General features: G+C 36.2%; 1 protein-coding gene across 3 annotated transcripts; it reads right to left on the bottom strand.

Annotated features, from left to right (window-relative positions):
* Positions 1–394: 394 nt before the first annotated feature.
* LOC107777413 (rho GTPase-activating protein 7-like) lies at positions 395–22,582 on the bottom strand. 3 transcript variants are annotated; one of them, XM_075222159.1, is made up of 22 exons: positions 22,284–22,582; positions 19,961–19,997; positions 19,145–19,221; positions 13,913–13,983; positions 13,754–13,832; positions 13,086–13,230; positions 12,823–12,942; positions 11,687–11,764; positions 10,429–10,484; positions 10,242–10,311; positions 9,082–9,169; positions 8,144–8,387; positions 7,554–7,775; positions 6,010–6,339; positions 5,381–5,430; positions 4,768–4,828; positions 4,600–4,683; positions 4,050–4,163; positions 3,793–3,962; positions 2,288–2,357; positions 1,104–1,304; positions 395–681 (listed from the first exon to the last, which is right to left on the bottom strand). In XM_075222159.1, the coding sequence occupies exons 1-22, from the start codon at positions 22,341–22,343 to the stop codon at positions 496–498; spliced, it is 2,613 nt and encodes an 870-aa protein (XP_075078260.1). In that variant the 5' UTR covers positions 22,344–22,582; the 3' UTR covers positions 395–495. The 3 variants fall into 3 exon arrangements, with proteins under 3 accessions (XP_075078260.1, XP_075078261.1, XP_075078263.1); XM_075222160.1 differs by having other exon boundaries at positions 395–678; XM_075222162.1 differs by having other exon boundaries at positions 19,177–19,221; positions 22,284–22,421.
* Between the last annotated feature and the right edge of the window lie 563 nt (positions 22,583–23,145).

Below are 23,145 nucleotides of genomic sequence, written 5' to 3'. Positions count from 1 at the left end.
CGACCCATCTATAACGACCTAAAGAACAATAGTCATCATCTCACCGTGATTGTTCCTTGTTTTTTGGTGTTTTAGGGTCATAAAACTAAAATTCCACTCGATTCCAGAATTTGTGTATGCTATATAGCCCACGCCATCTGCATGGGCCTCGGCGCACGATCCCGGATCGGCTAAGTTTTTGGTCAGGCCATAAAAAACGACCTAAAGAACAATAATCATCGGCTCGCCGTTACCGTTCCTCGTTTCTTGGCGTTTTAGGGTCGTAGACCGATTCTCAGATTTTTGTGTTATTATACAGCGGGAAGTATTCATTTATTTTTTCGGTGTAATTCAAAATGAATGATATAACTAAAACCAAAAAAGAAGTGGAAGAAACAAAAGGGTACATATGGTAGTACATAAAGTACATGACAGAGTTATATGCTATGATACAGAGGATGTACAAATGCTGAGATATTGGCCGCTTCCCTTCACGTGCCTCTACAAAACATTTAGTCAGTTCCACGGAGGAGATGGAGGTTTGTACATAAAGTCTTGAGATGTTGATCCATAGTTTAAGTCGAGGTTATGGAGTTGCTCCATGAGCTGAGACCGTCTTTCTTTGAAGAAGTCCAGACGCGTTGTTAATTCTACCAAAGTGGAAGATGTAGCTGAGGGATGTCGGCTATAATCCATCGCCTGCTAAATTCATCGTCAAAGATCATCACAACATGACAATGAAGTTCAAAATAATCATATATGCGCTAGATCTAACAGAGGTCCGACTAAATCCAGACTCATGCCATAGAAAACCCACTATAGGAGGTTTTAGTGCTCCCTCGAAGAGGACTCCATTCTTAGAGCTCGAATTCGAGATCTCTAGTTAAGGGTGATCTAACAAAGTTACTAAACAACAAGTCTGATGTTGCTAAATCAAAAAGTGACAAGAGAAAACCATGCTGGCTAAAATTCCTATATAAGGAATCCTGCCAAATTATGTTATAGCATTTCTATAGCATTGGGGTCATCCAAGGGGGCATGAGTTTGCACTGTAGCCTATAGTGTGACCACTTGTTCATGAGCTGTTGAGAACGAGAAGCAGCAGAAGTTTTTATTTCTGTTACCTCAGCGGTCCTTGAAGTAGAACGCACGGAGGGAGAATCAATGGCACCGAGTTCATCCAAGGATAAACTAGTTGAAGCCTCAATACTCTTGGAATCACTTGAGGTTGTATCAAGAAATAGCTTTCGGGCAGGTTGTCTACTGCTGGGGCCAGATGTCAGTACTTGTCCTTTAACATTCCTCGTATCTGCACCCAGCAATTCCTGCATTAATTTCAGAAGTTTTAGCATTTATGAAAATTTATACACAACTGAAGAATATTGGATGAAATCATGAAAATTGTGATTTACTACCTTGAGGTCAGAATTTCAAGAAGATATGCATCTATCCTTTTGACAAATAATTTTCATTGACAAAGGAAAAAAAAGAGAGGCTTTTTTGGCCCAACAGTTCAGCTCTAACAGCATTAGTTAAATGCTCAAAAACCTTTTAAATTTCCTGCAGATTCTAGTGGTTACTAGAGATAATAAAGACGCCTAAATATCTGTCATTAGGTGATGAACTTCAACAGATAAACCTCACCCACAGAATATACGAGGCTATCATTTTTTCAGCTCCTAAGTCCAATCTCGGCACAAGACATGTGCATGGATCTAACAAGCTATAAAACTATAACATGGAACAAAGTAAGAAGTTATTCCACCAATTACAAGAGAGTAATTTCTCACAGCTTGTAGGTGGATATCTGCACAAATGGGAAGAGAGTTGACATTCACATCTTCAGGTACGAAAAGAAGAGGAAATGATGCAATAGCGGTAAAGGTCGAAAGAGCCTTTGAGTGAATCAAAGTATATATTTATGTAAAGATTGATCTTCCATGGTTTTTCAGCGAATCCCATGGTTACTAGCTATACGTTCTCAACTTATAGCTCATGTAGTACTAGAAGTAAAGAACTCATAAAATATACAGGACAGGGGTTTAAAATTTGCTCCCTTATAGACAAAAAAGCAGGGTCTCCAACTACAGAGTACTTATCATACAAAATTACAGGAAGAAGCAAGATATAGCTTAAGAGCACAGATAAGAAGATGCAACATCAATTACAGTGCGATTAAGAATTCTGAGATCCAGGTCGAGACCCAGATGGGATGCTGCAAGTTAACCTCTATGAATGAGCCAATATTGTGTAATGAAATGTGCATACCCATCATTATGCTGATTAAGCTATAAAAGATAAAAATCACCTCACTTCTCTGTCTTCTTTCATGATTACAGAAAGCAAGTGTTGTGTCAAAATCTTGCTGGAAATACTTCCTGCAAATAAAAACACACTTCATAAGGAAAAATTTATCAATAACATGTTAGATGAAAGATGATTTCACTTCAATCTCCCCCCAATTCTTTCAAATATGCATGCCCAAAGATGAAATGTAATTCCAATATCTCATGCTGAACTCTTTCTCAATTTCTATGACAAGGGAAAAAACAATGTGTTGCGGTGTTGTAACATGGAGGCAGTACCCACACCCAGATGCTAAATAATCCAAGCTTAAATAATAGGCACATATCCAACTGTTCCATCTTAGAAGAAAAGTATTGCCTGCTTTTATTTCTGTAATGCCTAATAATGGCTGAGTTGTTGGACACCAAAAGATACCCAACTTCCACAGCTGAATAAATCGTTCCTCGGCTAAAACTTATCTACACTTGCAGCTACAAGTCAAAGAACGATCACTTCTCAGCCGGATTATTACTTATCTGTCCCAATTTGCATGACATTCATTTCCATTTTGGGATTTCTAACGTATTTGATCCTATCTAGTCATAATATTATCTCATACGACTTTCACAAATTTCAGAACATTAGATTCATTTAACAATTAAAATTTAAACTTTGATGTTGTATTTTCTCTTCCAAGCAAATCTTTCAACTACTATAAAAATATTTTCTTGCATCATTACTTATATGAAAAGATTAACGTATAAGACTGTACTCAGTCAAATAGTGTAACAGAAAAGGGAACAGACAGTGCAATAAAATGACACTGAGTTATAAAACCATAAAGCTTTACTAGCTTAAAACTTGCTGAAGCCATCAATGTAATTAACATGAGGTTACTCCTTGAGCCACAACAAAACCACACATTTTCACAAATTAAGACAAATCAATCCTCTTTTCCTAAAAATAGACCAAATTATTCCTTCTTTTGTCATTTTCTCCACCATCTTCTGCTATAGTACATAAGAAAAAAGGGTACTATCACTAGCACTTGCAGTGGTATTAAATTATTCTCTGCTTCGAACAAAAATACACGGACAATATTTTTTTCGTTCGTTTTAATAGCTTAGATCATCATTTAAATGTTTAATCAAACTGAAAAGCCCATGATGAAAAGTTGGAAATCCATTGAAGAATTCTTCATAAATAATAAGTATTCCCTCCGTCCCAATTTATGTGGCAGTGTTTGACTCGGCACGGAATTAACGAAAAAAAGAAAGACTTTTGAAACTTGTGGTCTGAAACAAACCGTAGATATTTGTGTGGCTGTAAATCAATTCATTAAGGCTAAAGTAGGAATTCTGAAGATAATTGTTTCTAAATAAGGAAAGATTTGGGACCGACTAAAAAGGAAGAGTGCCACATAAAGTGGGACGGAGGGAGTATATTGTTAATGGCTGCATGCAACCAAGAAGTACATGAAATTGAAGCAAGGGACCTGAAAACATTCAAGACTACTCCAAAACTTACAGTTGAGAATTATGGTTTTGCCCATGTTGAAGTCGATCACAAGCATCAGATAGTGAGCCATAGTGATGCTGCCGTTGCTGATTAAGTTGATGATGCAACTCAGCAACTTTCTGCTTTAATCTAGCCACATCTGCTTCTGCCAGGGCTATCTCTTCAAGCTCAGCCCTAGTCTTTAAGAAAGTACAAGTCCTTTCAGAAACATAACAAAATCAACCAAAACAGGAACAATATAAAACTACCGAATCATCAATACAAACCTTGGAATCCATAGCACGAGAGCCCGACAATTGTCCGGAAGACATGCTCAAACCAACTTCCAGTGCAGCTCTTAGATCCCTCTCAGCTTGTAGCTGTTCTTGTAGTCTTGCAACCTTCAACAAAATCACACAGTATCTCACACATTCGAAGATGCATAGAAGCTTGTGGAACAAAGAGTTTCATCAACTACAAGTGCACAGCACATCCTAAATTAGAATGAACACATAGAAGGAGAAGTAGAAATTTTATCAACGAGAAACCAGCTATATTTTCTATAGTGACCAAAAGACAAAAAAAAGTTAGATTAAATAGAAAGGAATGAAATTGAATGGGAAAGGTTAAATAATCACCCCCAAAAAAGGGTATAAATGACAAAAAAAGAAAGAGGTCGCCAAGAATATGGTTCAGTAGTAGTGTATATATGTAGATCTAGTGCAGCCACTACATATTTAAACACAGACCCTCCTGGAAAACGGAAGAAGTTAGCTAGAAAATACACAATTATTTGTAGGCTTTCTAGGAATTATTACACACGGAAATAAATCATACATCTTGCTCAAGAGCCAAGCGGCGCTCATGCAAGGCTTGCTTCCGTCTCTCCAAGCTCGCCTGCAGAATTGCATTTCCTCTTGCCTAGCAAAAGTTTAAGGTAAATGGTCTCAGAAAAAAGGAATGATAAGATGAATTACGAGGTCAAAGCCTACTGATGTAACTTACTTCCTTTGCAATCCTATGGCGCAAGTCATTTTTGGTAATCTCAAGTCTCTGTATAGCGAGCCTATCGAAAAGTCATCACATTAGAAAGGACATTGAATAATAATGGAATGACAAGATTTAAACTAACTCATTAATGTAATAGAGTATGAAAGTGATAAAGCATTTTATCTTTCAGTATTGAATGTATGATTTGAATCCAGAAAAATGTGAGTCATACAAATATAGAGAGGCGCACATACTTATAAGGACATCACATCCAAAACAAAGTGCAAGTTTGTCATAGAACATTACTGATGAATATTAGGACACTTCAAGAGAGCACAAGTTTGTACAGAACAATCCTAAGACCCAAAACAAAGTACAATAAGAAAGGAAGTAAATATCCAAATTGATGCCACAGAGATATCTGTTGATCATCAATCTTCAATTATTTAATTTAAGTAAAAGGAAGTTGTCATATTGACATCATAGAGGCATCTATTTATCCCCATAAGAGTGAATGATTACATTTCAATTAGATGAAACAAGTTTCTCTAGACACCACAGGAGATAGAGAGAGAGAGGGGAAGGGAGGGAGGGGGGGGGGGGGGGAAGTTAGTGGAAGAAGCCGTACTCTTCCTCTCCAGAGGAATCAATTGATTCCGTTGATGGCGTCTTTCTGGCCTGTGCAAAAGAAAACAAACAAAAGATCAGATTTCCAATGTCAGCTGTCATCATAAGGGTAACAGACACAACCCTTTCATTTGTTTTATACTTAAAGCAAGTAAACTAAGTTTTCATGCTACTGATCAATAGTTCTCACAAGCTTGATTACCTATTTAAGGAAAATAAAGCAAATTGTTGTTTTTGCCCGACATATTTAAAGTTCTATTAATATGATTATCTTATCCCAGTCAGCACTCTCATTTAGCTGTGGTCTCCACCGGTACAGCATGCAATGACTAAGCCTGACGTTTCAAGCCCGAGAAGTTTCCTAATTGCAAGATCTACATATGCAAAAGGTAACACAGATAATTCTCAAAAAATACAGAAGTTTCAAAATTTGATTGTTGTAGACACTAGAGAAACCCCACAGATTTGCAGATTAATGCCCACATAAGTTAAACTAAACACGTGATCGGGAAAAAAAAGCTCCATGTGTTTAAGAAAAGAAACTACGCAACTAACTACAACTGAAAAGGTGTTTAAGCAACAAAAACTAAATAGTTCAAGTGAAATCAGTCGACAAAAGTCAAAACTCACACTGCTTCTCCCCCAAAAGGTTGATCTTTTGACATTCAGGTTAGAAGGAGTTAGCTTGCTGCTAGTCTTGTCTGCATGTGAATCAGGTCCGGAGACACCATGAGGTGGCCCAGGATCCCTAGATGAGAGTATTTCACCCATAGACCGCTGAGACTCACTAGTAGCTAATTCACAAGGACCATCAACCTCATTTCCACATCTTTCCAGCTGTTCGCTGAATGGAACATTAGAACCTGCAAGGGGCTGAGTATCCACAGTTGGTTTTAACGTCACTCCTTGTACACGACTATCCCTAGGCGATCCAACATCTGAATCATCACCGCCGAAACCCTGCATATCAAATTAATGCACACCCTAAATAAATATCTGCAGAAATCTAATACACCAAGGGCAGGAAATTCTAGTTGCCAACGGTCCATATAAGAAATTAGCAGAATTCAGGCTGACACAAACCAGAGTAACTATATCCTCGTACAGAAAGAGCCGTAAGACGAATTGACTGCAATAAATGCAGTAGTAGCCAATTTTTAAATAGTTGGCAGACATATATGAACCAAACTTTTTCATTTATTATGTTGGTTTGACTATAACAAATTTAAACAAATCATGTACTGCACATATTCCAAGACAAAGTATCCTAATAAGACTATTCATTGTTAAATCATTTTATCACAATTTACTGAGTAGGGAGATACATCTTGCCTACTCTTAGATTTGGTCCTAGAGCACCTATAAATGTCTACTTTTAGCTTGGATAGCAACGAGAGAAGCCACTCTCATCGCCGAGGATTGGAGAAAGAGGACGGTACTCCATGCCACTCAGTGCTCTGTGCGGAAGAGACTGGAAGGATGCATTTGTGAAGCACAGTTTGGAATATGTTGTCAAACATTTGATGTCAGCTACTGTCAAACAATTGAGGAAGAGGAAGGTAATCCATGCTACTTGGCTGCTTTATCTTATCTCCAATGTTCCCTGAGCCGAGAGTCTATCGGAAACAGCCTCTCTACCTTTATAAGGTAGGGGTAAGGTCTGCGTACACACTACTCTCCCCATACCCCATTTATGGGATTACACTTGGTTTGTTGTTGTTGTTGTTGTTGTTGTTGCTGCTGCCAGCTACTATCAAACATTTGACGTCAGGCTAGACATTTAGAAGGAAGAGGAGAAGAAGTAAAGTATGGGAAGTGGTCACTGGCAATTATGTGTACGATTTGAAAAGAGAGGAACAACGGAACAGAATTTTTCGAGCACCTACGAGATTTGATTATCATGGATAAGTGGGTGTGCTTTTCAGAGAATTATATCTGTGTCTAGATTCTTTATTTTTGCATGCATATCATCCACAATCATATTAATGGAATAATTGCTTTCTCAGAAAAATAAAAAAGGCTGTCATAACAGTTCAGATTCAGCAAATAATACAACTTCAAATAATAATAAATGAAGAAGCTGGAGAAAGAGAAAAGAAGAAATCGGTAAGTGCAATGGAAAACGGAAACACTTTATTCATGTCTCAGGACCGAGGAAGAGAAAGAGCAAGAACCTTATAATCATAAAGATCACTGGCAGCAGAGCCACTGCTTTCACTTAATTTTCCACTCAATACACGCTCACAATCATCGTCAGTGTCTGGGTCAACCTCATTTTCAGCATCATGATAACCATTGTCCTTCATATCCAGATTTTCATCATCTGACGACTCTTCACTCCCACTATTTCCAAATTGAGAATCTGCTGAAATAGAGCACCTATGAAGATTATCATCCTGTAAGCAAAGCCAACAAACAGCTAAGCTCAACTATCACAGTAAATTCTGCAAAGGACAGAGCTAGTTCAACAAATATGTACGGTAGTAGGATAGACCAAGTAAGTCAATAAACAGAAAATATTTTCATGAGAAAGAGGAAGTCTTGAATGAACTAAAAGAAAATAAATGCAGAGAGAGATGAAAGGGTATCCCATGGGAAAAAGATAAACGCCATAAATAAAGGAGAATGGTGAAATAAACTCATAAATAAGGAAAAAGGACAAAGAAATTGCACCACAAAAGGGGAAAGAAATGAACTCTTAAGCCACTTCAGTGTTTTAATTTTTGGTGAAAGCACTTTTGTCAGTTATTTTGGAGCCACTTACATCAAAAATATTCTCATATTCCTCAAGAAGTGTCGTAATGATAGCCTGGGCATTGTTTGCTGCATTAGCGGCAGCAAGAAGCTGAGCAGAGTTATCTCCACTAACGTCAAAGTCATCTTCCAACTCGCATTCACCCGCTAAAAGAGGGCGTAACAGCAATGGTGCCATACAAGCAGCAACAGCAGATGGAGTCATCCGATTTTCAGATGCATGTGAAGAAATTGTATGCATCATCTTCAGAATTCTACGGGAAGAACATTATAGGTTAGGTTGGTAAACTGATGCATGAACTTGAAGCTTAAAAAAAAAACAAAAAAGTACTTCTTTCACTAGTATACAGAGTTCATCTTCCTCAAATAAAGGTGTAGGATAACTACTGTGTAAATATGATTCGAGTTACTGTAGAACTGAGACTATAAGAGCATGTCCGTCTCTCTGTCTCTATCCCTTTTATTTTCCTCACGTTTGTCAGAAGTATATTGAAATATTGCATCTTAATAAAAAAAGTATATGGACAAAGAAAATTAATGAAAGTGGGCAAACTTTGAAAAAAGTCAACCTGAGCTCCCAGAGAAACAAAATGCGTCAGACAAAACCTTATACAGATTATAGAATTTTGAGTAATGGAACAAGACCATACAGTTAGAACTTATCCCCTAACAGTAGTTGAAAGCTTTGGGATAACCCGCTCAGCGCTAAACATTTCTCTGGGATTTTGATTCTAGTATCCAGAGGGATTTTCTTTTTTTGACAGATAATTAATATCCGGACGGATTTTGCAATTCAATTGTCTAAGACTCTGTATATCTATCAGGACGTTGTGATACCAATTAGAAGCAGAAGACAACAGCACCATAAAAGATTCCATGAAAAACTGAAACCCAAGGATCCAATCCGAATCACACGCAGACTAATCAGCAAATACAAAATGGATCTACCTCTGTAATAAGCGCCTATTGGGTTCAGGAAATGTCTCAAGAATGGCAGAGCGCATAGCATTGACCCGAGCTTCCTTCCGATCGATTTCTATTATGGCCAAAAGTGGAACAACTTGAACTTAGAAAACCAATTGCTTATGTGTCAACAGTCTAAAGTGGAGAATATTAACTGATCATAAACAGTAGTCCATGTAATCACAAAGAAAAGAAAAACTCAAGCAACCAAGACATGGATCTACAGTAACTTCAACTAAGAAATATAAATAGACTGGTACAACTCAGGAAGTATGTAATGGATGTCCTAATTTAATCACAACTGATAATCTAGCTGAGTTCCAAGAATAATTAACTAAAATCTTAAAGTTGATAATTTATATTATTTGACTGCTGGAAGCAAGAAAGTATCATGAACTCGGGGAAAAAAGGTGGAAGATGGCAACGGTTTTTTTTTCTTTCTTGGCAGGTATGGAAGATGGCAAGACATCATTGCCTAAAGCTGAAACACATAGTTTAAAGTTTCTTTCATCTCTGTTCTGATTGTCATTTGAGAGAAGTCTCGTCTTTTGTCTTTAGTTTTTTTTGGCTAAATAGGTATATAGACACCCGCACTAGCACGGAATTCTGTTTCCGGCCCCCCAACTCCACGGGGGCCAGGTTTTCATCGAGACACCTGAACATGTTTGAAACTGCTATTCTGACCACTGACCGAGCTTCTGTGGCATTTATATTGTTGAGTTGGACATAGTGCGTGCTATACATGACTTTAGGGAGCGTGAAACTAAACAAAAAATTATAATGTAATAAATTTTGTTAACTTTGAGGAAAAAACATGAGTTTAAGCCCACAACTTGGGCACCTTTTCGCTATAAAAGCAAATAAACACACGAGTATAAAAGAGACTACAAGGAATAACAAGAAAGAGAGCCACGTGGTGACTACAAGTAACAAGAAAATTAGAAATACTCAGAAAATGGTTACAAAATCTCTTATGATCATTTCTTAGATTCTGTTGAATTGTATCAAATCCATTTTCGATTTTAAAGCGAGAATAGAATCCAGAGCAGCTAAGAAAAAAAATAGAGTAGCTTGCAGACCGGACGTCATTGCACACTAGCTGGTCAGTGGGGGGTAAGAGATAAAGGAATTGGAAATTTACTTACTGTAAGCTTCCAACAAAGCGGTGCAACAGGAAGCAGGAACAGGAGATGATGGCAGCTCACGAAGCACATGCTGCATAAATGTAGCACCAATTATGTTGTACTTAAAGAGCATCAAGATATAAAAATGAGAAACAACATTAGGGGGGAGCATCAAATGAGTGTAAGTTCATCAAATATTAACCAATACCTTGACGCAGTCGCCAATTACATGAGCATCCTCTTCCGGCACAAATTCAGTTTTTCCTATGGAGATCAATTTGAAATCAGCAAGCTAAGGAGAATCCACGATTTAACAGGACAACAGGACATATAATAAACCACCAAAACAGATTCTCCTTCATGTTCTTTTTCAAAAAACAATTAGCTAGACCACATCCACAACACTAAAAGAAAGGAGAATAAAAGCAGGGAGAAAACAGAAAGAGATAATGGTCGTACACGAGTTCTTGTGAATAGCAATTATTTCATCATCAGTTATAAAAACTGATAGATCGGACAAATAGATGGGGCCATTGCATTAGAAAACACAGGATTGGACCACTAGTGAGACCCTAGTTCTGTTGCAAAGCACTACATTGACCTTTACTCAAATGCAATCGGTACTCTACACTTCATTAAGGGCATTTCTGCGAGGAGCAATGCAAAAGCAAGCGGGAGGAGAAGCAATGCCATGAACATTCTGCTAAGCCTGGAAAACAAAAGCTCCCCCTAAAGCAGCTAGCTTTGGTTGGACAGCTGCAATGGAAGCTTGCTTGACTTAGGACGAGTTACAGGGAAGGGATTCTCCCTTGGAAACAGATGCTTCTTATGTGAAGAATCCTTGGAATCCAATAGACATCTCTTTTTCCATTGCAACTTCTCTTGACATATTTGGCCTCCGAATATATTTGGAGTAAGTTGGATGATGCCACAAGATGTGAAAGGCCATCTCACTCTCTGGCAGAATCAGAAGTTGGACATGAGCTTGAAGCCAACTTGGAAGACCATCCCACTGTGCATTATGTGGACTACTTGGTTGGAGAGGAACAATAGGTGTTTTGAAGGGGAAAAAACAACATATTTCATTCGTAAAGTATAGATGCGTGCAAACTTTTACTTGTGAAGTAGGGGCAGTATGCTGAAAAATCCAGCATTTCTTTTGGATTTTTTCGAACCTTGTTGCAGCAACTGTTGAGGTTATCTGGTTTGGATCTTTTGTACTTTTGCAGTACCTTCAGTACTCTTCATTATTAAAACTATCTTACCGCAAAGAAAAAAAATTGCTAAACCAAGGTACAGACTATAACAATCAGAGATAAGAATTACACAACCAAAATGCATTCCAGACCTAAACAATACTTCAATTTCTTGAAACATAGCGAAATTAGATGGTACAGATAGACAACCCTTTTTGAAATGTGATAGTACACCCAACAGATGGCAGTCATGCAGTAGAGCAGATGTACCTTGTTCGTATTCTTTTACTCTCCGCTCCACTTCCTCGACATCTGCAGATTGTCGCAATATACCTTCGACCTTGGTTCCTAAATAGGCAGTTTATAATCAAAATAATTTACGCTAAATGACATTGTATAGTCGCTGTAAAAATAATAGCCGAAAAAATGTATAAAATTTATATATATTTGTATATATATACATTCTATATGTTATATACAAAAATTATACAAATTTTATACACTTTTTCGGCTATTCGTAAATAGTTTCTGGCACGGGCTAAAAATGATAATACCTCAATAATTTACAAACATAACCTGATCATCATTAACCCCATTCAACATCCTCAGTAAGTGAGAGATAACAATGTGAACATCATAATATGTGATTTAAGCAGATATTCAATATTGCAACAAGTATCAGAGTAAAGGAAAATAGGTTCAGAAACTAAAGAGAAACAAGAGAGAAATTGGGGCTCTTCACAGACTCAGAATTTCCATCATTCAATTTCCTCAAGACCAACGTAACACCCAGAGCTTATAGAACAGCTATTTTTTTATAAGGTAAATAATTTATTAACAAGTGGGGACTAACCCCGTATATAAGTCGTGTACCAAAAAAAGAGAGCCTACACCAAAATATGGTTCTCAACAAAAGAGATCCAATCCTCTATACAAATAGGGACCTCATGAGTACACCAAAAAGAAACTAGGAACGAAAAACTACTTTGCAATAATCCACAAAAGAAACTGGAACAGCTATATAATCCACAGTTTATATCAACGCTCCTCTAATTATAATCAACAGCTTGTAGAACATCTTTATAGCTAATAGGTATGCACAAATAAGAAAGAACAAGTTTGGGTTTGCTTCTTGTGTTGAGAATCAATATGCCTGAGCTTTCTAGATTTTCCAAATTTTCTGGCCATAAGTTGTTGGAAAATGGAAAATTTCCAAGCAATATCAATATCAAGTCCGCCTTAATCCACGTTTCCAAACACAATAACATCTAAAGTTTATCCAACAAAAGATATTACACCAACCGAAAAAGGTTATCCAACTAAAGTAACCACGTAATTTAAAGCAAACAATATTTCAATATTACTCTTGCACAACCCATATTTCAGGAGGGAACGGGTTGCCTTACCAAACTTCTCGAGAAACCTCAGTGCCTTTTCAAGAAATGATGGGCCTCCATCTATATCTTCTAAGGCGAGCAAAATTGGTCTTCCGACAACTAAAGATTTAACAGGACGTTTATCCCTCCCTGAATAAAAAGAAACCTGGTCAGATCTTTACGCCCTAACAACAAACAGGGAACAGGCAAGTTTTATCTGGACATAGCAGCCAAATCTCATCTGGAGCATTAACAATGTAAAACCGGAAGTCTTGGAAGATAACATTACTAACATTGATGGAAAGACCCTTCAATAGAATCACCAGTGTCATTTCGGAAAATGCCATTGTGTCCCATAACAAGAGCAGCACTAGGTGCGTGTGCAAGAGCATGCTCTAGGGCGGTCTTCCACTCGTACAGATCCTCCAATGTCTCTGCCTGCAGTTCAAAAGATGATTTCTACTAATTTATGATCCAGGAATAAGTATACTTTAGCAGGCATGGGAGCTTGGTGTTGGGTGTTGGGTGTGTGTGTGTGTGTGGGGGGGGGGGGGGGGAGTTCATACATTTTGGAATTGTTCCTACTGTTAACTATAACAGTCCACTATATATATGTACTCATCAGGCTTATCTAAGACGATAATAGGCCTGTATATAGTGTTTTGCTGAAACAAAATTATTTAAAATCAGTTACCCTTTTCTCACAAAAAATATTTAATTTCAGTTTGGAGCACGTCCTTGAGTTGCAAGTTCAGGTTTCTATAATCCTAAAGTTAAAGAGTATAAAGAGACCAGTGTAAAGTAACCCGTGGAGTTTCAAACTGTTTAGAAAAGAATAACCAGAAATTCAACTTATTTTGCTGCCCAACTCCTCCAAGTAAATTGCCTGTAACATGCATTAAGAGTTCCTGGAATGATATTTGTGTTTAGAAGAGAGAGAGAGAGAGAGAGAGATAAATACCTTAAGAGTAAAAGCTCGCCCATCACGTCCATCGGGAAACAGAACGGTCAAAAGCTTTTTATCTTCTCTAACGACAACACTGAATAGCAAGGAACTGTAGTAAGAGCAAGGCATAGACTCCGAACATACAAAAATAACAGACCATGATTCATTTATTACCTCCCTGAATTATTCAAGTCAATTCCTCCCAGAGTTAGATTCACTTCACCTCCTCGCTGTGAAAGTGTACTCTACATGAGGAGCGTAATGAATCAGTAGCGTTCAGATGATAAAATCAACAAGAGAAAAAGCTTCACAACTAAAAGTTAATACATGCATTAAGAGTAAACGAGATCTCCAGACTTTAAGCATCCAAATTACCATTTAAAAGCAAATTAGACCACCAGTTCACATAGCCTTCCAAGTCTTTTCAATATTAATTGGGGTCGGCTATATGAATTCTCCATATCAACTGTACTCTATTCATGTCCATTTCATTCCATTATCAAATAACTTCCCTTTTAAGGGAAACTAAGGGTTCTCTAAATTCAAACTTATCCCGGCAAATTACATAAGTTACCCCCTGAACTAAGGACCAAATCCCTATTACACACTTTTTGCGGACAAAAATCACCTTACACACTTAACCTTTCTAAAATGTGTCTAATACACACCTCTTTTGCTACGTGGCATGCGCGTGTTAGTTACACAAGAGAAGCGAGTGAGTGCTAAAAATTGTGTCTGAAGCTTATACGGATGCCATGTGTCCAACTTTTAATTGTTTGTTCATTTTTTGAGTTATTTTCATTTTTCTATTCCCCGATCCGTCTTCGCCTATGACATTTTTGCACTCCACAATTCACCTGCACACAGAATATCCACTGAGTTTTAATTCACTGTCATGTTCACATACTCACCATCCACAATTCACAATCATCAAGAAGCTCATACACACATATTTTTCATATATTTCTTCACCTGAACGCTGCAAATTTCCCATAGAAACAGTCCCGTCTACTTCTCTTTACCCATTTGACATTGCAGTAGTCTCTTCTCCATTTTCACATCACCCATTTGACAGAAACAACTCCAGTGATTATTCCCTTTTTTTTTTTTGTTGGAATCTAATTAGTGATGGATTTTGTGGTTGAAAATGAAAGAACAATCTTGCAATGATGGTTTCTCGAGGGAGTAGAGGTGTATGTGGGAATAAAAAAAAATGGGGAGAAGAGGGGTTTGTGGTTGCTGGTTTGTGTCCTATGTTTTGAAAAATGGGGGTCTTGATATAGGGAAGGGGGAGCATTGTGGTGGGGGCTGAAGATTATTATAAGATGTAATTAGGAGGAATTTATGAGTTTTGTTGAGGGAGGTGACTGAGGGAGAAGATGGAGATGTTGCCGACGAGGGTTCCGGACTTCCAGCGAGTTGTTTTCTTTTTCTTTTTCTTTCTGTTTTGAAAAAGGAGGATTTTTCATTTTCTTTTTCTTTGTTTAAGTTAATGACACGTGTCATATCATTACTGGCGCGTGGTATACACTTGTTAAAAAAAAAGTGGTCAAACACAGAAGAGAAGGTTAAGTGTGTAAGATGATTTTTGTCCGCAAAAAGTGTGTAATAGGAATTTGGTCCTTAGTTCAGGGGGGTAACTTATGTATTTTGCCAACTTATCCCTATATAACTAGTTTAATTCCAATTAATTAGTATTATATATATGGATCCTTAACTTTTATTATATCCTAATCTTAACTAAGGTTTCACTGATGCAACTTTCCTCCATGTGATTTTGAGCAACCTCATCCCTTTTTAGTACCTTCGGTCATCAAAATAACACACTTATGAGCTAGTGTATCAGGAGGCCCACATATGACATAGTCAAACAATTTCAAACGCCTTTTTCTCTTCTTTTTTTTTTGCATGTGTTACTTTCACCCGTTGTCGGATGTGATCCTCCCTTTTCTTTTTTCTTCCTTTTTCATAAATGTGGTGTTCGGGCTAGGTTTTGCGCACCTCTATTATTCTATTGCATCACCAATACAGTAAACCTGCTCACTAAGACTTTAGTAGATTGGGAGAAATCACTTTTATTGTCTCGACTGAGATTTGAACCCTGGTTTCCCATTGCATTCATTGTGCTTAAAGCATTCTGACAAGTCATTTTTAAGATCTAAACCGAAAAGAACCCTTCAAGCAAGATCATGTAGAATAGGCATTTAAGCAAGAAGGGCACGGTTCATTCAGGAATGCCATTATTAGAAGACTAGGTATGTGGTAATTTTGAAGAATCTAAAGATAAATCTTAACCAAAAGGGATGATGATGATGATGCAATAAAAAGATTTTTTTAAAAATGGAAGGGACTAAATAAGCAACTTTTTTGTGAAATTACATTCCCCATTGATGTGAATAAGCAACTTGTTATTGTTAGAGTTCAACGAATCAAGACAATGACACTGCTTGCTTTTATCAAATTTGATCCTCCTTTCTTTTTCCTCCTCATTCTTCTTCAATGAAAAAATTAAAGCTTGAAATGTGATACTTGATTCTCTAACCATTTTCTCAAAGTTAATGTTGCTTCTGATTTTGTCCATTTGTTATTCTTTTTTAAATAAACTTATCCTCTAATGTACGGATTATAATATGACACAAGTTATTATGAGGTCAATCAGTTCTTCTTGCTCAAGTAACATGACTAGAACCTTTTTTTTATAAGGTAAAGATTTTATTAATAAAGGTACCAAGATGGTACAAAGGTTACATCAAGAGCAGCCAAACACCTGCAGCAGCAGAACTTCAATTACAAGTTTCCTAACGGATCCAAAAACTCTAAATAGTGATCCACACTCTCAACTAAACGTCATTTACACCAAAAAAATAATTTTATCATACAATTATTTTTAATCCTAGAGATGTGAATCCTCCTATTATCAAAGCAAGCATTGTTCCTTTCTTCCCAAAAGGTCCAAAAGATGCATAAAGGAATGGTCCTCCAAAGCTGCTTCTTACTTCTTATTATCTTCTGTCCTTGCCAGCTAAACAGTAATGATTTTATGTCTGAAGGCATAGTCCAAGAAACACCACTCAAATTCAAGAAAAGCTCCCAGCACTGTTTAGCAATTTTACAGTGGATAAACAGATGGTTAACAGTTTCCAACTCTTCTTCACATAAATAACACTTGTTAATCAGACTAAATCCTCTCTTTTGTAGATTATCTTGCATAAGACAAGCTTCTCTGATGGCAATCCACCCAAAACAAGCCACTTTGGTAGGCGCTCTGGTTCTCCATAACATTTTCCAAGGCCAATTAGAATCATAAGAATCAGATTGTTTCTGGAGAAGGTTATAACAGCTTTTAATAGAATATTGCATATCACTACTTGTTGTCCGTACCAATCGATCCTCCTTGTTTTGCTCTATCACTGTTGTGCTCAACAATTGGAGTATTTGACCCACTTCTTCCATCTCCCAGTCATTAAAACCTCTTCTGGAGTTTAATTGCCAGCCATTTGTGGAGTAAAACTCGGCAACATGTCCATCTTTGATAATAGAGCAATTATATAGGCTTGGAAATCTGTTACTTAACCACACATCCCACACCCATACTTCAGTCCAGAATCTGATTTTACTTCCATTTCCCAGCTTCAGTCTAGTGTGTTGTTGAAATTCATTCCACAGCTTACTAATATTGCTCCAGATATTGCCTTTTGTAGAACTGTGAACAGTTGCAAGCCTCCATGTATCCTTCTTCACATATTTGGCATCTATAAGTTTTTTCCAAGTGCTTTCCTTTCCATCATTGTATAGGAAAACAACTCGCCGGAAGTCCGGAACCCTCGTCCGCAACATCTCCATTTATATAGTGAACTCTTATTGTGCATTCTCAAGTTTCTAACCCCCATACCTCCTCCCTTTTTAGCAGTTATTACCTTTTGCCATTTTACCAAATGTAGCTTCTTTCTATCTGCATTTCCTTCCCATAAGAACTTACTCCTCATAGTATTTAACTAGAATCTTTTTATTTGCTAATATAGATGATGGTTCCAATAATGATCCACTGTAAGTTTCTTTCATTTTTTCTCACTATATTTTCTTATTTGATCTTTTCCCGTACTATGTGAATTATCTTAGGCTCCTCAGATGTTTGGTTTATTCTTAAATGGATGTTGAGCCAATATCTACATGTATGGAAAAAGATTCTACTACCTCCTGGACAAAATAAGTGTCTTTTAAAATTTTGCAAATTACTCATTAATCTCTTTTTGTAAATGTAAATTAGCATGGAAAGACTTTACAAAGGTGTACTTATTATTTATCAGGGCAAGGATAAATTTAAAAAAAGATAATGCCTTCTTGATTAAAATGATATTTATTTTGGTCCAAATTTGTAAGTCCAAAAAGACACTTATTTTGGACAGAAACAAAGAATTCTGGAGAAGAAAAGGAGAGGATAAAGGTAAAGGAGTTGTTATAATTAATTGAGAGGTAGGACTTGCATAGTGCCGTGTGTCAAATAAAATAAAATGGCATGGCAAAATTGATAACGAATATGTAAAAATTTCTCACTGTGTGTTTTGCCTTATGCAATATACAGCACTCGTACTACTCTCTCATCAGTTTTGTCACATGAAATTGTTGATGTCAAACCATGTATTGACAAAACCCATGTGAAATAATCACTTTCTAGAAAAAAGAAAATCATTTTAGTTTATCCATATTCCATCAATTACATTTGAGTTTGTGAACTGCTACCATGTCAACATAAAGCTTATTTCTCTAGGTCTATCTTAAAATATTTGGTGCCAAACAACAAGTTTTGCAGATCCAGCGGACTCTTCCTAGTGGGAATACAATTTTATTCAACAGATATGTGGTCCTATTTGCTTCCTTGTATTTATTCAAAAGATAAGTGATCCTATTGCTCATTTTCTATAGAATAGCATTTTGCACATTAATAAGCATGAGGTAAGATATGATGTATTGTGTTGCTAATTAAGTTGGAAAGCGCTTTATGCATCCTTCAAGAATGATTTCTTGTTCCCTACAGTTTAAATTTGACAGTTTAGATAAACGGAAAAAATTGCATTTAATTCAGCTAATGGATGTAGTGCGCATTGGAAGTTGCAGACTTATTGCTTTTTATTTGTCGCGTGGCTCCAAGCAAATTCGAAATTTCAAATTCTTGAAGAATATGTGTTGCAACTTCAAAAGCACACTACGTTCCTCATGTGAATTGAACTTCAAAGAGCAAAGAGAAGGAAAGAGTAACTTCTAGGTGTTTTCCTAGAACTAAATCATCAGCTTGAATTCAAGCTACGATTCTCTCTTTTCTTTAGAAATAGAATATGAAACCAAGTAAATAGTCGAACAAAAATATCAACTTTGGAAGTAAAGAACACTCAGAGAAATTATACTGACAGGATCATTCTTGAAAAAGACCAGAGATGTACGTGTAAGGATGAACCAACGCTTTTTCCATGACTTCCAACCTAATCCTGCAGAAAGTTATTCTTTGAGAATTAGATGTCAAGCGACCAAATTGGTCAGATAATCAGAGTTTGCTTAATAAATTGAACTGCACAGAACTCTGCATCAACCAACTAGTGCAAGCCCAAAAATAAGTTCTACAACACTTAGATTGGACCAGCAGCAACTGCAAATCCCAGCATTTCATTTTGTATTTTGTTTTGACCTAATGTATTGAGCATTTGAACTTATCCAAGAAAAATGTACTGAGTATTTCAAACTCCTATTCTCCTTTGGACAGTAGTTCTTTAACATATTCCTTGCGTTTGCGGTTTGCCGTAAGTGAAGAAAAGCTGGTGAAAATAAGACAGTTTTCTTATCATCATTTCAATCAAAAGTGTCATCTGCTAAAGGGTATGAATACCTAGCAGGGTAAGGAACACTAGTGCACACTGATCTCTTAGTTTCAATCTCATCAGTAATGGAACCTACTGCCCCATCACAATCTAAAATCCTCCAAATATTGGACCAGCCTTCTCAGAATAAAGGCAAAATTACTCTTTTTATTCTGAAGGATAATTTTGAACTCTTTTAAACCCGAAAAAAGTGCAGCCCTTAAGTTATATATAATATAAAGCCAGCATCAAGTAAAGGCTTGTTGACAGAGTTTTAGGCAACTAGTGCCTAACAAATAAGCCAAATCATGACGGACCAGTGCAATAATCATCAACATAAAGGCATCAAGGAAACTGGAAAAGCATTACGGACCTTTTGAAGAGATAAACAGTGGCCCACTCTTGAAAACCTGCAAACAATTAGCCAGTTAAAAAATTGAAACCCAAGAATTTTAATTGCAAAGCACGAATAGAAGTAACTGGTGCTAGTTAGACTGTCAGGTCAAAAGTTCTTAAATTTAGATATTTCACGCATTGAACAAAATAACATAATAGATATTGACACCTATAAGGACGTACATGTTCTATTTATCAAATAACCAATACATCTCTCACCTTCTCTTATTATTTCAGATGGTATCAGAGCCTCTATAACTTTTGGTAGAGATATAAGTAGCTTTTGCCAACTGGCTCGCAGCAAAAAAACATTCCTTCTTTTTCAATTATTACTTGGTGGGAAATTCTTTTTTCTTTTTCTACTTCTCTTTATAATAATGGTGTGCGAGCCAACTTGTTCGCATCTCGCCTACTCCAGTAAGTACCACCTGCTATTCTGGATAACTCTACCACCAAGACTTAGATATAAGGCAAGCAATCGCCTAACCTTTTTCCTCTAGTAGGATTTGACCCGGATCTCCCGTAACTGTTGTTCTACCTGAATCAACCACTATGTCATTATTCACCAAGTCCCGAATTGTAGGTCAGCGGCCCTCGGGGATTTCTTGATTCTCAAAAAAAAAAACTTTGCTCTAGCGATAAGAGTACATACGTGATTTGGGTTAGGCGCACATCACAGCTTCAGATCCTACTTTTACTGAATCACAAATAATATGGTTGTAATTGACTTCAGAATGAGCCTATTTTGCACTAAATTGCAACTTCAATTTTGGTAAAATAAGTGTAACTCCAACCAAGAGATCATAATTTCTCTAATGCAAATCACTCGACTATAATTGACTTCACACTGACCCAATTTTTATCTTTCTTTAGCTTATCCTTTGAGGAAAACAACTGCAAAAGTAATCAAAATACCCTAACTTCATTAATTTGACTATAATTGACTTTAGAGTAACCCAAATTTTACTTCTCTTTTCTAACTACGTTTTTTGGGGGAAAAGATATAACTCCTACCACCTAGAAAAAAAAAAAAGGAAAAACTCCTACATCTTACAAAATAAAAATCATTTGATTATCATTGATTACAAAATGATCCAAAACTAACTCTAATCCAATCCAAAAAATTTATAAAAATAATCCTATTTTTCTGAAATAAGTATTTGACTATAATTGACTTCAAAATGACCCAGAGATTCCTTTCTATCTATCTTATCATCTGGTTAAAACAACATTAAATGAAAATCCTAAAAAAAGTCCACGGAACATTAACAGAAAATCCTAAACTTTTTAACAGATGACCCCCATTTTCTCTTATATTTCTATCTTATCCATTAATTAAAACTGGTATAACACCATCAAAACATAATCTTTAATATCATACTATTTCACATTGACCCAATTCTTTTTCTGAAAACTCCAACTTATCCATTATGCTAAAGAACTCTAACCCAATTCATAAAAAGTCTCAAATTCTTTCATTTTGACCATCCGTGACTTCACAATAACCCCGCAATTTTCTTCTCTATTACCAGAGAAAAATCTTTCTTTTTTAACTATACCAACTTGCATAGACACAAAACCTTCCTCTCTGTTCTTTTTTTTATAATAAAAAAATCAGCAAGAGCTAGTGGCGCACAGTTCGAACTTCCGTAGATAATAGACTCGTACCTCTACCCTCCTCGACTTAAATACCATGTGTTTGTCTGCGACAAGGTTTAAACCAATAAGATGCGTCTAACCCACACATCACGTGTTGCAATCTTACCACTAGACGCAAAATCTTCTTTTACAATTCTAACCCTTTTTTTATATAAGTACAATCTAACTTATCCATCGGGCTAAAAACTATATCCATTTCAAAAGTCCCAATTTTCTCAATTTTGACCATCATTGACGTCACAATACCCCAGAATTTTCTTCACTATTAGCAGCCCCAAAAAATCCTTTTTTTTAAACAATGCCTACATAGACACATTTTTTCTTTTCCAATTCTAACTTATCCATTAAATTTCCAATTTTTTCCCATTTTGACCGTCATTGACTTCACAATGACCCCACATTTTTCTCCCTTTTTTTTTAGATTATGCCATTCTAAATAAACCCAATTTTTTTCTTTTACTATTCTAACTTATCCATTAGGCTAAAAGAAAAACTCTAACCCAATTCATAAAAAGTCCAAATTTTGGCCATCAGTAACTTGACAATAACCCCGCAAATTTTCTCCTAATCCCAGCAATAAAACACATAATCATTGAAATAAAACATAGAATATAAAAAAATTTAAAAATAAGAAACTTTACCGTATTTGAAGTACCAATTCGTGGACGCTCAAATGCAGCAAGTGAAGCCGACATTTTCATAAAGGGGTTCAAAATAGTGAACCCCACATTGCAAAAAATATGACACAAAATAAATAGTATCAAGAACTGAGTTGAACTCGGATCGAGAGTACAATAACTCGGTTTTAACTCAGTAAAGGAGAATCTAAGTAGGAGATCTAAAGGGTTCTAATAATAATTTGCTGCTGGTGAAAGTAGATTGATGAAGAAGAAAGAAGAACCAAACAAAACAACAGAGGGAGGTTTGTGGGTTGTGTTGTGTCTGTCTATTTTTGTTTTGAGGTTTTGGGGGTGGGTGGGGTGGGCGGGTAGGGTGAGTTGGTGGAGTGGATTGTAATAGTGGTAAAGTTGAGAATTAATTAACTTTAGAGACACTGTTTGACTGACTGACCAGATTTTTATACTAATATTTAATATTATTACATATTAAATTGAAATTATTATTACGGCCATTATTTAATATCGAAAAGTATCACACTTTTAAATTGCATAGTTAAATAATTCTTTAAAAAAAATTAAAAGAAAGTTTGCATTTGTGACATAATACATGCATTTTGGGAACAAAGTTAATATGCAATTACTATATAATTAAGGTATTTAATCACACATAATCAAAATTGTTATATGAAAATTATTATGTTGAGCCTTAAGACGCAATAATCAATTATAATATGATTATAGTAAAAATACACATTAAGATATACACAAAGTACATGAGTATAAATAATAATCACATTCAATATAATTGATACATAAAACGGGATTGATAATAAAATACATATAATTGACTCAACTAATTTTGGATTAAAGAGTAATAGATTCT

This window comes from Nicotiana tabacum, chromosome 9 (genome assembly GCF_000715075.1).
Source record: "Nicotiana tabacum cultivar K326 chromosome 9, ASM71507v2, whole genome shotgun sequence".
In the NCBI taxonomy this organism is placed as follows: domain Eukaryota; kingdom Viridiplantae; phylum Streptophyta; class Magnoliopsida; order Solanales; family Solanaceae; genus Nicotiana; species Nicotiana tabacum.
The sequence above is the reverse complement of the archived record's forward strand: the minus strand, read 5'-3'. Positions and strand labels throughout refer to the sequence as shown.